An 18337-nucleotide genomic window follows, 5' to 3' on the forward strand; every position below is an offset into this window, starting at 1 on the left:
TTTCAAAGAAAATTCAAGGTTGTGATGTGGTAAGTGTTGTTGGCATTCTCATTTAAACGTGACCTTGTCACAGCCGCCACTGGCCATGACCATCGCCACACAAAAACCATTCCTGTACTCCCAAATACCTTCATTGTAAATATGTGTAGTTACCAGATCCCACTTCCGTAAACGCTGCCTCCTCTTCCTCTTCAAAGTTTGAAGTAGTGTATCCAAGCTGCTTGCAGCCTCTTACCACGGTTTGTAATCAGGTTCCTTTTGAAAAGCAGATCAAACTCTAGTAGTACCTGGGGAAAAAATGTACAGAATGTTAAAAGAAACTTCACAAACTATCTGACCCATTTACATATAGTTTCACCGCTGAAACGCACCAATCTGTTTGAAGCTAATAAGCGAAATATTCATTAGCCTACATGCCCGATACAACAGCCAGAATTGGGGCTAAAGTCTTTGTTACGACCATAAAAAACAATGAAGCAAGATTACGTGGACTTCAATATTTAACGAATTTTCAAATTATAAAATAAATATTCTCAAACGTCCCCCAGTCTTGCCCACATGCCTTTGCAAAGCACACATACTACCAATCAAGGAAACAATTAAGGGGCAGAAAGCAAAAGCATTATGCAAGATCCTCTGCAGTGCTTCACTTGGCCATATTTCCTCATAAATTGAAGCAGATAGTCCAATGTGTGAACGCTAGTTTTGAACACACAGAATCAGTTTTTGACGTTAGAATAATTCATCCGAATAGAGTGCTGTACCTCGGTATGCCTGTGCCACTTGGCTGCCATGCAAATAAATGAGTAAACGAAAAAATTCTATATGCATCAATCCTACTTCATCGAGAGTAAAAAGAAAAGCATATGCAGGCTATACAAGCTAACGTTTCAATGAGAGGATTCCTAAACACAAAATAAGCCGTTGGTCATATTAAACACTGCAAGAAGTGCAGTTGTGAGTCTAAATACTGAAATATTGTGAATAGCATAAAAACAGGAACCAAAATGACTCGAGGTAAACGAAGCTCGCAGAGTAGCGAAATTGAAATACCACCATCTTCATCAACAGACAAGGAAATAGCATACTTCTCCATACCTACTCAACCAGATATGTGTTTGAAAGCCTCCCTTTTAGTGTGTGAATAAACTCTTCCTGCATAATTGGGGCTACCTCAATCAGAATTCTGATATATATATATATATATATATATATATATATATATATATATATATATATATATATATATATATATATATATATATATATATATATATATATATATATAGTATGTCATAAAACCAGATCAGTATATGATCAATTAGTGCAATAGAACTCTTCTATGTGCCCTCCTTTCATTCCGTGTTTTCAGACCTCTCCTGCCTGTTCAGAACATCACATACCTGTTCTGCAACGGCTATGCAGTAAAATAAGGTGCAAACATCAGGGCTGGAGTTTATGCAGTACGACTTGGACAATATAGCAAATTATTGCCATGACAGTGATCTTTCTAACCTAAACCTTTAATAACAAATATTCAAATAACATGCAACCAAAACACTTCAGCAAATTTGGGTGACTATTGGATTACAGCATACGTTGAATGAAGATACGAGAGGATAGAAATTTACCTTGAAGTATTGCATTTTTCCCAGAGTTTATATTTCGCTAACCGTGCATTGCTGCAGCTTGAAATGTGCTACTTTTTGACATGTTTGCACTGTGGTTTTCGAGTTAACAGCAACTGGCAACTGCTAAAAAGAATTTTACTTTACAAATTCATTTAAAAGTTGGTGTTTCTCACTTTCTCAGATTTTTTTTCACACGCGTTTCACAGCAACAGCCATCTAGAAAAACATCTGTATTCGCAATTCTAAAACATTTTTTACTCACCTGTGTAATTAAGCTGCCAAGGTCGTGCTTGCAATGCGTCTCCACAAAATTCAGTACAGGCACAGCAGCATTTCCTGTATAAAAAATGCATTGCAATATTGCCAGCAAACAATTCATTCAAAGATGCTTTAAAGATTTGTACTAATAGCATCCACAGTAAGGAACAAAGGGGTGCAATTTAGGAGACCAAGGTTAACTCGTCTCACTTTAGGGATGCTAGCCTGTGCCCCTGATGGCCATGGTGGCAGAAGTGCACATTGAACTAGACTTAAGTTTGCAGGCCACATTCATGCTGCAGTCAGAAGGATGTGCAACCCTCTGCCACGAGTGGTAATGGCTAACACTTGCAGTGACAGACCTAACACATACCTAAGTACAAAAGAGAGTGGATGCTGCCATAGCTGAAACGGTAGAGCAACACATGCATTATGCGGAAGGCTCATCCAAGACTTCTGAAGGCAGTGAGCTGTCTTTTTCTCCACTTCACATTCCTTTTCTTTATCATTTGCACAATTGAAATAAAAAACAGCAGTGATTAGCCTTGTTTTCCCTATTTTCGTTGCCTGTTCCACTTCTGCTTATCTATGCTGCAAACACATGGAGTTCTTCTGTGCTCAGAGAAGGCATTTCTCTATTTAAATGCAAATCTTCCAAATAACTTTGAGTAGCACAGAAGGGATGGAAGATGGAAAGATAACGATGGCAAACGCATAAGCAGATATTTCCATTCAGTCCCTACAGTGCTATTCCACGTTAGACTGCAGATCCATACTAACTAGACCAGACACAGTGCCAACACCCATTTCACTTTCCTTATGTTCAATCTCCACTCCTCTTCTGTTTACACATGCTAAAACGCATTCGGTTATGCTCTTTAAGAGCGAACAAGTTAACTATATCATATTAACAATATTTTTCTACGACCTTCTTTAACGCATGATGGACTGCTAAACGAATCTACAATGGAGTTATTTATTGGAAAACCTATGGACAAATTCAACAAGGCTCTGCAAAGTCTGCGATACATTTTATGCCATTCAGGAGGTGTACATATACAGACGTCGTACACCGTCCAGAATAAAAGCAAACAACCCTTTTTACATCCACAGTCTCTGCAGCATAGAACCGAGAGTCGTTTTTGATAACTAGCTTCGTCCGTCAGATATAACTTTTTTCGCCCATTGCCCATTCAGTTACGGCAATGGGCAATACCACAGTTAGCATAATCTCGCAGTAACCAAGTTGTAATCTTTTTTCACCACAGAAGGATGGCATAACATCTTGTTCCAGTTATGTCTTGGCATTCCTAAAAAAATTTTAAGGTGCCAATTAGGGAAATTTCAGAATTTTAGAGCTGCTCAGGATAAATACCCAATAGTCGTACTACATCAAATGCTAAGAATTGTACTGTCGTAGCATATGGCTTAACAGTTCATATGCAAACTTAAGCACAAGAACATTTTAGTGAACTTGCTAATGTTTTGTCCTCTTTTTATAGTGGCTATTTGTCTTAATGCTATTGAGCTGTAAGCGAATGGCCTTATACTAGCTTCAGCTCAAAGCTGAACACTTTATCTACTAAGTGCAGATGTCCTTGAAAGAAATATGTTGAAGAACTGTTGAGACAATGAATTGAATTCTACAAAACTGCACATGTGATGAAACAACATAAGGAAAAATAAGCTATGAGGTTATTGTTACGTGACTGAAGTGCTACATATCCTAAAACATTGCGCAAGAGATACCAATTTACCAAGCACCACCGCATGATACTTTCTCAGCCCTTCAGCTTCGTTCCAATCTGGAACAGTGCATTCAAGGTGCACATGGTGTCTACAATATATATTTGAAAAAGCAGAGCCATGAATGAGCCAATCGCAGCACTGGTGACAGTCACTTCTAATTTGAATGCTTTTTAATCATGTAATATATTTAAATCAAGCAGATTTTTGCATTATCGTGACTGAGGAAAAACTACACAGTAACTTTTAGACACCTCCACCCCGTTTTTTAAATGCTGATGCACACTCCTATATGCATCTGCTATGCACCAAATTTTGTTTGTGTAGTTTCATACGGTGTGCTACAGTAGTATGCATGACACACTTATCTAGAAAGAGATACAGTTGGGCTCCCACATTTTTCTTGCTGCTACACACATAGAAAAGCAGTCACAGTCATAGGATAGGCGTGCACACGAGGGAGGGGGGGGGGCGCCACCCTCTAGTCACCTAAGAGGGGGGGTGCTTGACTTAGCCGCTGTAGATATTCACCACCCTAAGACGGTATGAACTCAAACCGTTCTGTAATGGTTAAGCTGAACTTCAGAGATGCTAATGCTCTAGTGGACCCATATTCAGGTTTACCTACTATTACGGAATAACCAAGGTGCGAACAAGTGAACTAACCCAGCTGATCGCCGTAGCACGTCGAATAACTTGTCTGCTCGCAGCACTTGTCACGTCAGGCGTCACTTGACGTGATAAGTGAGGTCAGACCTGCTGATATGTCATGACGTGGCATACAGTTAACATAACCTCACGTCATCTCGCCTCATTCTCGTGTCACCTGTCTTGCACCGGTTGTCCAACATCAAAATAAACTGCAATAACGTTCGTAATCATCATTGTCCTCATTCTCAGCCCATACGTCCAGTGTAGCAGGACGGTCTCTTCTATTGATATCCGATATCCGTTTATCCTGTCTGGTTCTATTTGACTCATGCAAACTTTTTAATTTCGTCGCTCCATCTAACTATTTTCTGCCCAAAGCTTATTTCTCTATCCCTTTTTATCTATTCTGCTGCTATAAATGACTACCACTTGTACGGCCTAAACTAAGTGGTCGCACAGATCGGTTCCTGTAGCTCAATTTCAATTAGAAAACCACCTATTTCTGTTCTTTCTATAAGCCATTTTGCTGTATTTTAGTCTATTAAAGTTGTACCTATCATTTAACGTTAATTGTAAGCTGTGTGGTTCTTAACTTTCTCCCGGGTTTCCTTGTGATCCTCCGAGTGCAGACCTCATATTTTAGAAATGCAGTATGCAATCATTGTACAATTCAGGAATGGTTGCTGTATGCACCCCAGTCCATCCCCATTCCTCGGTAACCTTCGTTTTTCTTAGAAGGTTCCTCTGTTAAAATAGACCTTGGTATACATGCTGTTATAGTTTCCAAGGTTTCGTTTCCACTCGTTAACTCTTTCTCTTTCGCCAGACTGTTGAACAGTACCTTTCGCTTCAGTGTATTCATGTTTGGCCCTATTTAAATACTATCTTTGTTCAGGTATTATATGATGTTTTGTGATTCACTGCCATCATTGCTAAAGAGCAATGTCATCAGGAAATTGTAGGTTTCTGAGATATTCTCTGTTAATCTTTATTCATATTTCTTTCAAATAACGTAGTCTGAATACTTGTAGGCATGCAATAAACAGCGTTGGAGAAATAGTAACTCCTCCTCTGACTCCTTTTCTTTATCGCAATTTCATTGCTCTTGTGGTGATGCAAGACAGCTGTTAAGTGCTTGATGTTAGCTAAGGTGTTAACAGGTTTCAAGTGCTCCTTGGTGATGTGATGCCTGCGAGAATGCCAATATCTCTACGGAGTCGAATGCATTTTCATTAGTCTATAAAGGCTACATGAAGGATTTTGTTGCAACCAGAATATTTCTTATTCATCTCATAGAACACGTGGCTGTGATTCATTGCGGAGTGCTCCTTCTTGAAGCCAGCTTACTCTCTAGGTCTGTTGAAGTCAAGTAATTTATCCTATTTGAAACTACCTCCGTGAATAGCTTGTGTCTGACTGACGATAAACTTGTGGCTCTAGAATTCTTCAAGTCTATTACAACCCCCTTGAGTAAGAATATGTTGTTACTTTTACGACTCACCGGCTCATCAGAAGCTTTCAGAGAGTGATTGCAGGGTGTCACAATCTTTTCAAATACAAGCTCCCCGCCCCCACCTTTGATTAAATCTACCGTTATGCAGTCTCCCCCAGCCACTTTTCCGCAGGGCAAACAACGTATGGCTCTTCTAACCTCGTCGGTAGTTACATAGGGAACTTCAGTGTCTGGTTGCAGTGTTGATGGTTGGTTGCGAGGATAGATGACTTATTTGTGAACTGTACAATTCCGACCATAAGCTTTCTGCTACCTTCACTATGTCATTAAAATTACACATGACTCTTCCCAGCTTAACTTTTCTATGTGCACTTTCGTGCTTCCTAAGCCGCGTTTACTAAATTATTTCGATACTGCTTCCTTTTTTACTGCTGCCTCTATCTCTTTGACGTTATAAATTATTATTTCACTGACTTTCTTGTTCTTGATCAGCTTCGTTAGGTCAGCAACCTCAATTTAGATCTTCAGTTAGTCACGTTTATGTGTTGTTCCTTTCTAAATCTTTCGTGGTTTGGAAGAGTCTGCTTACTTGTTTTAGGGCCTCACCTCCAACTAAAGTTTTTGCTTCGAAAAGGGGTTTTGTTACAGTTTTGTTCTTTCCCTCGATAGCGTTATTTTTGTTCTTGTTTTAAAGTTCGCGTTCGCTCTTAAGGCCAATAATAGGGTCATCTGTTTTCAATCTAACTATATCTAGACTGGCCTGTTTTTAATGTCTAGTAATGATCCCACTGTACTCAGGCTGAAGGCTTTGCTAACACATAATGACTTTCCCTCGTTGACTTTCCCTCGACATTGTGACTAACATCAAAATGTCGATTCTCAAGTCAAACGTCACTGTACTGTTATCATTGGCGGCCACACATGAAAGCTGTCAAAAAGATTACTGGTTATCAAGCCTTGCAACAATTAATAGCAGCTGTCGTTCAAATGCTAGAAAGACACAGTTTCATAATTCGACGAAGAAAATTTATTGGCATTATCTGCATAGAATGTTCTGCAAGGAACGCATAGGCTGCTATTTTTGTCTAGAATTAGCATTCAGAACATTAAAGTGCATATAAATATTTCATTTTCGTAATGCCACAGCTTCGATTCATTGCATGAGCTTCGATTCTTAAAATCATGATGCATATTGTTTTCATCCACTTTGTCCTGCCATGTTTGTGTCCTACAGTCTTATATTTTACAGAAAATATTTGGGGTTACATTTAAAGCGATAGCAGTCCGTTTTAATTGGGCTCATCATTTCTTTGTTAACCAAATAATTGAACCATGGCTGGCTGGCCTGGGCTACGTGGCTGGCGTGGCTTGCACGGGCTGGCTGGCTGGCTGGCTGGCTGGCCTGGGTTAAGTGGCTGGCGTGGCTTGCACGGGCTGGGCCAGGCCTGGGCGGGCTGGCTGGCTGGCTGGCTGGCATAGCTGACGGACCTGGCTGGCCTGGGCTGGCTGGCCTAGTCAAAAATCATTATGCTGTTCTCAGTGTCGTTCACACCCAGAAAGTACTGCAAATGAAGACTGTTTACCCAGTCTTGCAACATGTAATGGCAGCTGCTCTTGAAATGCTAGGAAAATACATTTTCCGAAATCAAGGAAGATAACTTTTCTGCATAAAACATTTTGCACATAGCACGAAGGCTGCTATATTTTTTAGAGTTATCAGAACTCTGAATTGCATGGAAATATCTTATTTTAATAACGCCACGTAAATATGCATCTGCTTGCCATCTTGAAATCATGGTGTATATTGATTTCTTGCATTTTTATCTGCCATGTTTACGTACTACATTCCGCATCTTTTACAGAAAAGATTCAGGGCTTACTTTTCAGTCTATGGCAGTAGGTTTTAAATGGGTGTGGACCATTTCTTTGTGAACCAGACAGTTGAACCACGGCATGGCTGGCCTGGCTTCACTGGCCGGGCTGGCTGGCCTGGCTGACTTGTCTAGCTGTCTGCCCTGAGCTGGCTGGCCTGGGCAGGCAAGCCTAGGAAAAGCCACTATACTGTTGTCATCTGCGCGGCTACACCAAAATAGTACTGAAAATCAAGACTGGTTACCCAGCCTTGCAACAAAAAAACCGGCAGATCCCACGCACTGTGGGAATCGATCATTCGAAGCAGCCAGCAAAAAGCCGCATACAGCGCCTTATTTCTCTTTGAGGCAAATGAAGTCATTCATGTCATGACGTCTAGTCCACTATATATCGCATCTTTCTATCGCATGCATGTGTACATGTACAATATGGTATATACCATGCTAATGAAACGTATATTCTGGTACATACAATGCACGACCTGTCATTTATGTTCGTCACTCGCTCATGTCATGCCGTACCAATTTTGTTACATATCCAGTTAACAAAACATCCGGAAGTGCACCAAGACACTATCATGTAAATCATGCCATACATGACATGCATATCATGATTTGAATGTTAGGGCCTGTCGTTTATATTCACCATACAGTCATGTCATGGAATACCAATTTTGGTCCATATCAATCTAGCGAAACGGCCGCGAGCGCACCATGAGCGTGGCATGTAAGTCATGCCGTACTTGACAAGCATGCTCTGAATTGCATTTACGTACTATATTCCGTACATTTTACAGAAAAAAATTCAGGGCTTACTTTTCAGGCTATGGCAGTAGGTTTTAAATGGGTGTTGACCATTTCTTTGTGAACCAGACAACTGAACCATGGCATGGCTGTTACCATGCCATGGCATTTTCATGTTACCAGCTGCCATTTATGTTCGTCGTATAGTCACGTCAAGCCATACCAATTTTGTGCATATCAAGCCAGCGAACTGGCCGCGAGTGCACCATGACCGTCGCATGTAAGTCATGAAATGCATGTCATGATTGTCGAGCAACCACCTGTCATTCATCTTTGTCGTATATTCACCTCAAACAATACCAGTTTCGGTGTATATCAAGCTAGCGAACCGGCAGCGGGCCCGCAATGAGCGTAGCATGTAAATCATGCTGTGCATGAAATGCATATCATGACTGTCATGTTACTACGTGTCATGTTCGTCTTACAGTCACGTCGCGCAATACTACGTTTGGTGTTTATCAAGCTAGCAAACCAGCCAATGAGCGTGGCATGTAAATCGTGCCCTACGCGACATGCACGTCATGATTGTCATGTTACCACCTATCATTTATGTTCGTTGTACAGACACGCCCCACGAAACTAATTTTGGTGTGTATCAAGCATGCGAGACGGCCACGACCGCACCATGAGCGTGGCATGTAAATCATGCCCTACATGACATGCATGACATGACTTTCATGCTACCACGTGTTATTTATGTTCGTCTTACAGTCACGTCGCGCAATACCTTTTGGTGTGTATCAATCTAGCAAACCGATCGTGATCGCACTATGAGCGTGCCATGCAAATCATGCCCTACATGTCATGCATGTCATGATTGTCATTTCCACCAGTCATTTATGTTCGTTGTGCAGACACGCCCCACTAAACTAAATTTGGTGTATATCAAGCTATCGAGACGGCCGCGAGCACGCCATGAGCGTGGCATGCAAGTCATGCCCTGCATGACATGCATGTCATGTTACCACCTTTCATTTATGTTCGTCATACAGTCATGTCGCGTACTACCCAATTTGGTACATGTCAAGCTAGCGGAATGGCCGGAGCGTACCATGAGCATGACATGTAAATCATGCCCTACAGAAGATGCATGCCATGGTTTTCATGAAACCACCTGTCATTTATGTTCGTCATACAGTCACGTCAGGCAATACCAGTTTTGGTGTATATCACGCTAGCGAACAGGCCGCCAGTGCACCATGAGCGTGGCAAGTAAATCATACCCTACATGACATACATATCATGAATGCCATGTTACCGCCTGTCATTTATATACGTCATGCAGTCATGTCACGTAATACCAAATTTGGTACATGTCAAGCTTGCGAAACGGCTGCGAGCGCACCATGAGCGTGACATGTAAATCATGCCATACATGACATGCATGTCATCATTTTCCTCTCATCACCCGTCACTTATGTTCTTCATACAGAAATGTTTTTCACGTAAATTTTGGCATGTATCCATTGAATGACACAGCCGCGAGCGCCCCGAGACCATTTCATGTAAATCATGCTGTACATGACATGCGTGACGTGATTTGCACATTAGAACCTGTGACTTATGTTTGTCATACACTTATGTTTGTCACGCCGTACCAATATTGGTATATATCAAGTTAACGAAACGGCCACAAAAGCACCAAGACTGTGGCACGTAAGTCATGCCGTTCATGACATGCATGTCATAATTTTCATGTGTGCCCTGCCATTTATGTTTGTCATACAGCCATGTTGTGCCCTACAAATTTCGGGAATACATCCCATTAACGAAACGACCAGAGACCACAAAGTCGTAGGCGGTCAGACAGACAGACAGACAGACAGACAGACAGATAGATAGATAGATAGATAGATAGATAGATAGATAGATAGATAGATAGATAGATAGATAGATAGATAGATAGATAGATAGATAGATAGATAGATAGATAGATAGATAGATAGATAGATAGATAGATAGATAGATAGATAGATAGATAGATAGATAGATAGATAGATAGATAGATAGATAGATAGATAGATAGATAGATAGATAGATAGATAGATAGATAGATAGATAGATAGATAGATAGATAGATAGATAGATAGATAGATAGATAGATAGATAGATAGATAGATAGATAGATAGATAGATAGATACGCTCAAAGTCTCAGAAGTTCGCTAAGAAATGTTTCGCATTTAAAATGGCAGGTGCTCTTGAAATGCTAGAGAGGTACATTTTCACAATTCGACGAAGAGAATTTATCTGCATAGAACGCTTTGCACATGCCCCAAAGGCTGCTATATTTCTTAGAGTTAGTAATCAAAGCTATGACGTGCATAGAAATATTTTATTTTGATAATGCCACGTCAATATGCATGCGCTTCACGTCTTGAAACCGTGGTGTATATCGTTTTCTTCCATTCTATCCTGCCGTGTTTACGTACTACATCCAGGGGCGTAGCCAGGGGGGGGGGGGGGTTGGGGGGTTCAAACCCCCCAAAATTTTTTTATTTTGCTTGCGTATATATACACGCACACATACAAAGGCACGCACGAACATACCTAAAGTATGGATGAACCACCCCCCCCCCCCCCCGAAAAAAATTTCTGGCTGCGCCCCTGCTACATTCCGTGTATTTTACAAAAAAGGTCTGCTCAAACTATGGCTTACTTCTGAGGATATGGCAGTAGGTTTTCAATGTGTTCACCATTTTTTGCGAACCAGACAATTGAACCATGGCTGGCTGGCCTAGGCTGGCTGGGCTGGCTGACATGGCTGACCTGGATGGCTAGCCTGGCTGGCCTGGGCGGGCTAAGCTGTCTGGCTGGTCTGAATGGCTGGCTGGCTGGCTCGCTGGATTGGATAGCTGATCTGGCTGGCCTGGGATGGCTGGGCTGGTAGGCATGGTATGGCTGGGCTGTGCCTAGGATGGCTGGCTGGCTTGGATGACCGGCATGAGCTGGCAGGCCTGGGATGGCTGGTCTCATAGGCTGGCCTGGGCCGGATGGCCTCATGGCGGCTGGCTGACTGGCTGGCCAGCTGGCTGCCACGATATAAATGTATGACGGAGATAAACGATAGCTTATGGCATGCAAACATGTCATGCATCACAGTATTTCCCTCGTCATTAACTTGGGGTGTACCATGCTGGCATGACGTCACAATATTATATGACGAACACGACATGAATACCATGATATACATGTTGATATCGCTTACATTATGTTATGCCTGAGAAGGTAACATGATACCGCTGCGTTCGTTTCATTAGCTTACCATTTTTCAGAATGTGCATCACATAATACGCATCTGCGAGAAGCATAAATAACACGCTACAGAATGGACGTTTATGACATGCGTGTAATCGTTATTGACATGAATGACAGAAATAGTATGATGCATACGTCTTCGTGCCATTTGCACGATGACCTATGAAGCATGCGTGGTCGTTTCATTAACATTGTATATACCAGAATGTGAATGCCTTCATGACGAACATGAAACAACAAATTACTTGTAATGATAAGAATGGCATGAGATGTCAGGTACATCATGACATTTATGTTGTCACGCATACCATGCATGAAGTTACATGAATGGCATAAATAACAACATGTCATTGCACTGATTTGTTGAGCTGGGATATCTCAATATGCATGACATAAATTTCCTGACATGATGCACAAGACATGGCACGTGCTACATTTACTCGCAAAGATCCAACACTATTTGGCCAAATATTGGCTAGTGTTGGGTAAGTATACCAGAATGAGCGTGTATGGATAACATGCCATGAGATCACTGACATATGACATAAGATGCATGCTTTTCATGTGATGTGTGCCAATACATAAATGTCATAATTAGATGATATCCATGCAGTGATTAGGCTGGATGGGACACCTATATAGTCATAATTAAACATAAATAATAAAACATGAATGCATGAAACAGAATGGGCCGCATTTACTCGCATACAACCAACACCAGTTCGAAAATTGTTGGCTACTGTGGTGATGCTGTACATATTGTTGGATAACTCTTTACTAGCTCTGTTTTGTGTTGACTAAGAACTTGTTTGTGCAGGCTAATGTTGGTTAGTGCTTTATAGAGATAGGTCGCAGTGTCTAACGCCTTGCAAGTGGTTGCCAAAATTGGCTAACACTGCTTAATATTCCCTAACTCTCAGATAAAGATAGCTAGGGATAGCTTATATTGGCTGATTTGCCATAGACAGCCTATTAATAACTGCTTCGTATATTTCTGCATTTTTTTTCTTGCAGCACTCGTTGTTGGAAGGTGCATCCTGGCACCCTAAGCTTGTCTCATCTCAAACAGGAGACATCTCTTACAATGGAGGACCACGAACACCATCATTAGTACTGTAAAGTGCCATGTTTTATTTGAGAAAAAGGTACTAGACTTTGGAATATTTCTACTGCTAAAACTTTAACCCGAAAGTTGTCTTGATTATATTACTTTCCTTTCCTGAAAATTTAAACATCTCTCATAACGAACACTGATATACTGATGTCGTGAAAGTAAACCAAATTGCAATCTCGAAATCAAAATATGTATTACGCTTATTTCGCAAGAAAATTCTGTGTCAGATTTGCACCGAGGAGCTTAACGAGAATTGAAAGCAACATCCTGCTCACTGCATTTGTAAGTGAGCTTTGTTTCACTTGGAAAAACATGTAACAGGTCAAATGACCATAAGCACATTGAAAGAAAAGACAGGAACCGTTCCTGATAAGCCCAAGCTATCCGTTGAGCAAATATAGCCAGATGAATCTCCCAGCAGCAGCATACGCTGCCTATCAAGCCCAGGCAGCGCCCAGGTGCCATGGAGCCAGGCTATGTTCTGCCCTGAATAAGGAATGGTGCAGTTGGAGAGAGCGAAAGCTCCATTTCTTAGGGCTCTGAATGTGAAGAAAATTTACACTGTCGTGAGCAATTAACAATTTTATAGTAATTATTTCAACGATTTGGCTGCCAATCCGATGGTATCAGCATGATGAAAGCATGTTACATATACTTTGTGAACAACTAGAAGGCAAACGTAATCGGCAATAAGCGCAGAACGTTTCCACACTTTAATAACACAGATAATGTTATTCAGCCTCGCTCGCAAAAAAAGAAAAGCCAATAACCCACTTTTCATTGTGTTTTTGTGAATACATTGATGCAAACTAGCACTACCCGGCTGTATTTTATAGACATCAGCAATATGAGAATGAACACTTCATTTCTAAGCGATGAGTACTTGCAAATGACATGCTGGTATGGATCGAGCACGAATCTGTGTCTCAGGACACTTGGTCTCGTTGAACTAATATAGCTTAAAGAGTATGAGTTAGTGAAAACAATTTCGCTGCACCATTTCGTGTTGCTGCAGGAGCTTCATTGTGTTCGCTTAACCCTTACCATGGGCAAATGTAAAGAAATGCTCCTTCGTTATAGCTCTCAGCCTTCAAGAGCTGTAAGGCATATATTACATAGGATCGACATAAACAGTCAACAGCTTCTATTTTCACAGAATACAAGCGCTTGATGAAATAGCCTTTATGAATCGAAGCAATAGCCAGGAAAAACTGGTTCCGGCGCGAATCATAATGACAGCGCACAGAACACTTGGGTTGCTGACAAGCGAGATAGATCACTTGTGCGCCTGGAATATAACACACAGAAAATTGTAATCGCGTCAAGGAGACATTGCACACATAGCAGGTGCTGCTTCGAGACAAGCGAGATTTTTCGAGGCTGCATAGTCAGCATTTTCGGGGGTATAAATATTGCAGCATTTACAGTAATACCTCTAATAGGAGAATATATTATATTTATCAGGTGTCAAGGGTCCTTTCTATAAGTGATTTTAAAGTATGAATGCCGACCAGGCCCCCGAAAAGTTTCGCAGCACCATCATTTCGACACAGGCACGCATTATTTCCCTCAATTTATTTACCTTGTGTTTTGCTGCGTCTAAAATTATCCTTGGGTGTCTTTATGTGGCTCTTCACTTGCTTACAGAAATAATTGCACGCATACATACGCACCGCGTCAGAATTTTCCTGCAAAATCACCCATATCCAAGCCCTAGCCATAGCCAGGGAAGACATCTGAACAGATACCCAGGGAAGGCCAGTTTCCGATTCAGTGTTAAAAGTAAAACAGACAAACAAGTGGTTTTGCCACTAGACACAATAAAAAAGTGTCAAAAGTGGCGAAAATATGCTCAGTGAAAAATATGCAAAATTTATCTCCGGTAGATTGGCTTGGCTACATCAGCGCTGATTACGCGGGCATGCGAGGAATGACGAGGGCATGCACCTGCCATTCCCGCCAATTCCCGTCAATTTGAAAGTACCGGCATTGCCATCTGAGGTGAGTCCGCTCCTACTATTTTGTTGCTACAGTCTGCCTTGTTAGGAAAATTAGTACTTAAGCTTATTTCTACCTTAACTTGACCAGTGTTGCAAAAATTAAACGTGTTATACGACTTTTCACTTGTATCTTGAACGATCGGTTTGTGCTACGCCGTGCACTATACAACGAGCGTGTGTAGCGCATACTTAATACTAGACCAGTGGTTCTCAATAAGGGTCCTCGAACCCATTTTTGGGGGTCCGCGAAACCCATCCTCAAAAAAAAAAAACGCGTTATTTGGAGGCACACGATGCCCGTGACAGGGGCCCCTTCCGATTTTTGTATGCCTCATTTCGCGCCAAAACCATGACTACACTGAGATACGAAGAAACACATAGACAGGACGGGCGCGCATTCTGGCGACCTTTTCAATGCGGCGGAGCTGACTTACATTTTCCCCCTTCTCCATGAGATGGCTGTAAAGCTTTTGCTGCAGTTTTCTGCAACATATGCTCACAAATACTTTTTCTATGCTTCCGAATTTGAAGAGAAAACATAGCTAGAACGAATGTGGCTGCAGACCGCACAACTTATTGACAAGTGTTGTGGTCGAATTGGCATGGCACGCTATCTTGGACATTCTTTGACAGGGAGCAATAAAAAGGCAACTATTTCACGCTGCATGTGGGGTTAATTTTTCTCTAGCGGCAAGGGTCCCTCATCACTTCGACCGCTCCACAAGGGTTTCCCGAAACATCCATAAAACGTGCATGTTCTACACCCAAGCCACGAAATGCGACAAGAGCAGGGAAAGGCAGACTGGGCAAATTAACAGTATGCGATAGATATCTGTAAATGAGTGTGCGAGAAAATGACATGTTTGATGCACTAATCAACGGAGTGGTTAGGAAGCTGTGGTACGTGCAGACGGACGTTATATTAATTAGTTAATGTCCCATTTCAGTAATCTTCATAGACATTGGTCCCAACTTCCAAGCCATGAACACCTCAGACGAAACTCAGATGAAGGTTGGTGTGGGCGAGGACACCGACACTCCGATGGATATGGACGAAGCCAGGTGAGGAATGCAAGCTTGTAGCTGCCGACTCGCGTGTTTTTAAGAAAGCATTATGAGTTACGTTTCTTGGTGTCGCTTTTAGGTCCACGACCTCTGAGGATTCTATGGAGGTGGAGGAAGTGGCTGGACACATTGAAAATCAGATGGATGTGGACGAAGCCAGGTGAGGAATGCAAGCTTGTAGCTGCAGACTCGCGTGTTTATAAGAAATCATTATGAGTTACGTTTCTTGATGTCGCTTTTAGGTCCACAACCTCTGAGGATTCTATGGAGGTGGAGGAAGTGGGTGAAGACATTGAAAACCAGATGGATGTGGACGAAGCCAGGTGAGGAATGCAAGCTTGTAGCTGCAGACTCGCGTGTTTATAAGAAATCATTATGAGTTACGTTTCTTGATGTCGCTTTTAGGTCCACGACCTCTGAGGATTCTATGGAGGTGGAGGAAGTGGGTGAAGACATTGAAAACCAGATGGATGTGGACGAAGCCAGGTGAGGAATGCAAGCTTGTAGCTGGAGACTCGCGTGTTTTTAAGAAAGCATTATGAGTTACGTTTCTTGATGTCGCTTTTAGGTCCACGACTTCTGAGGATTCTATGGAGGTGGAGGAAGTGGGTGAAGACATTGAAAACCAGATGGATGTGGACGAAGCCAGGTGAGGAATGCAAGCTTGTAGCTGCCGACTCGCGTGTTTATAAGAAATCATTATGAGTTACGTTTCTTGATGTCGCTTTTAGGTCCACGACCTCTGAGGATTCTATGGAGGTGGAGGAAGTGGGTGAAGACATTGAAAACCAGATGGATGTGGACGAAGCCAGGTGAGGAATGCAAGCTTGTAGCTGGAGACTCGCGTGTTTTTAAGAAAGCATTATGAGTTACGTTTCTTGATGTCGCTTTTAGGTCCACGACCTCTGAGGATTCTATGGAGGTGGAGGAAGTGGGTGAAGACATTGAAAACCAGATGGATGTGGACGAAGCCAGGTGAGGAATGCAAGCTTGTAGCTGGAGACTCGCGTGTTTTTAAGAAAGCATTATGAGTTACGTTTCTTGATGTCGCTTTTAGGTCCACGACCTCTGAGGATTCTATGGAGGTGGAGGAAGTGGGTCAAGACATTGAAAACCAGATGGATGTGGACGAAGCCAGGTGAGGAATGCAAGCTTGTAGCTGCAGACTCGCGTGTTTATAAGAAAGCATTATGAGTTACGTTTCTTGATGTCGCTTTTAGGTCCACGACCTCTGAGGATTCTATGGAGGTGGAGGAAGTGGGTGAAGACATTGAAAACCAGATGGATGTGGACGAAGCCAGGTGAGGAATGCAAGCTTGTAGCTGGAGACTCGCGTGTTTTTAAGAAAGCATTATGAGTTACGTTTCTTGATGTCGCTTTTAGGTCCACGACCTCTGAGGATTCTATGGAGGTGGAGGAAGTGGGTGAAGACATTGAAAACCAGATGGATGTGGACGAAGCCAGGTGAGGAATGCAAGCTTGTAGCTGCAGACTCGCGTGTTTATAAGAAATCATTATGAGTTACGTTTCTTGATGTCGCTTTTAGGTCCACGACCTCTGAGGATTCTATGGAGGTGGAGGAAGTGGGTGAAGACATTGAAAACCAGATGGATGTGGACGAAGCCAGGTGAGGAATGCAAGCTTGTAGCTGGAGACTCGCGTGTTTTTAAGAAAGCATTATGAGTTACGTTTCTTGATGTCGCTTTTAGGTCCACGACCTCTGAGGATTCTATGGAGGTGGAGGAAGTGGGTGAAAACATTGAAAACCAGATGGATGTGGACGAAGCCAGGTGAGGAATGCAAGCTTGTAGCTGCAGACTCGCGTGTTTATAAGAAATCATTATGAGTTACGTTTCTCGATGTCGCTTTTAGGTCCACGACCTCTGAGGATTCTATGGAGGTGGAGGAAGTGGGTGAAGACATTGAAAACCAGATGGATGTGGACGAAGCCAGGTGAGGAATGCAAGCTTGTAGCTGGAGACTCGCGTGTTTTTAAGAAGGCATTATGAGTTACGTTTCTTGATGTCGCCTTTAGGTCCACGACTTCTGAGGATTTTATGGAGGTGGAGGAAGTGGGTGAAGACATTGAAAACCAGATGGATGTGGACGAAGCCAGGTGAGGAATGCAAGCTTGTAGCTGGAGACTCGCGTGTTTTTAAGAAAGCATTATGAGTTACGTTTCTTGATGCCGCTTTTAGGTCCACGACTTCTGAGGATTCTATGGAGGTGGAGGAAGTGGGTGAAGACATTGAAAACCAGATGGATGTGGACGAAGCCAGGTGAAGGTTTACAAACTTGTAGCTTCAGTCTCCTGTGTTTATTCTTCACTGCTGGTTGTCGCGAATTCACGACATACCGAATGACGTTGGCCTAGCGGCTTACGATATGCTTGCTGCCTTCAACGCCGGCTCTCACGTGTTCGTGGCCAACAGGAGGCGAATTAATTTTATTGAGACCAAATGGGAGTGAGAACGGGGGAGCAGGCTAA

General features: G+C 42.2%; 1 protein-coding gene across 1 annotated transcript; it reads left to right on the forward strand.

Moving 5' to 3' along the window:
* Nucleotides 1–7071: 7071 nt before the first annotated feature.
* LOC119406354 (uncharacterized) lies at nucleotides 7072–18132 on the forward strand. Its single transcript, XM_037673095.1, has 17 exons — nucleotides 7072–7200; nucleotides 11126–11294; nucleotides 15732–15846; nucleotides 15929–16009; nucleotides 16092–16172; nucleotides 16255–16335; nucleotides 16418–16498; nucleotides 16581–16661; nucleotides 16744–16824; nucleotides 16907–16987; nucleotides 17070–17150; nucleotides 17233–17313; nucleotides 17396–17476; nucleotides 17559–17639; nucleotides 17722–17802; nucleotides 17885–17965; nucleotides 18048–18132. The coding sequence occupies exons 1-17, from the start codon at nucleotides 7072–7074 to the stop codon at nucleotides 18130–18132; spliced, it is 1551 nt and encodes a 516-aa protein (XP_037529023.1).
* Nucleotides 18133–18337: the final 205 nt, after the last annotated feature.

The sequence above is a fragment of the Rhipicephalus sanguineus genome, chromosome 10, assembly GCF_013339695.2.
Source record: "Rhipicephalus sanguineus isolate Rsan-2018 chromosome 10, BIME_Rsan_1.4, whole genome shotgun sequence".
NCBI lineage: Eukaryota > Metazoa > Arthropoda > Arachnida > Ixodida > Ixodidae > Rhipicephalus > Rhipicephalus sanguineus.

Coding starts and splice junctions, on each gene's coding strand:
- LOC119406354 (XM_037673095.1), top strand. CDS start 7,072: ATGGCTGGCTGGCCTGGGCTACGTGGCTGGCGTGGCTTGCACGGGCTG. Junction 16,010..16,091: donor ATGGATGTGGACGAAGCCAG/GTGAGGAATGCA, acceptor TGTCGCTTTTAG/GTCCACAACCTCTGAGGATT. Junction 16,173..16,254: donor ATGGATGTGGACGAAGCCAG/GTGAGGAATGCA, acceptor TGTCGCTTTTAG/GTCCACGACCTCTGAGGATT.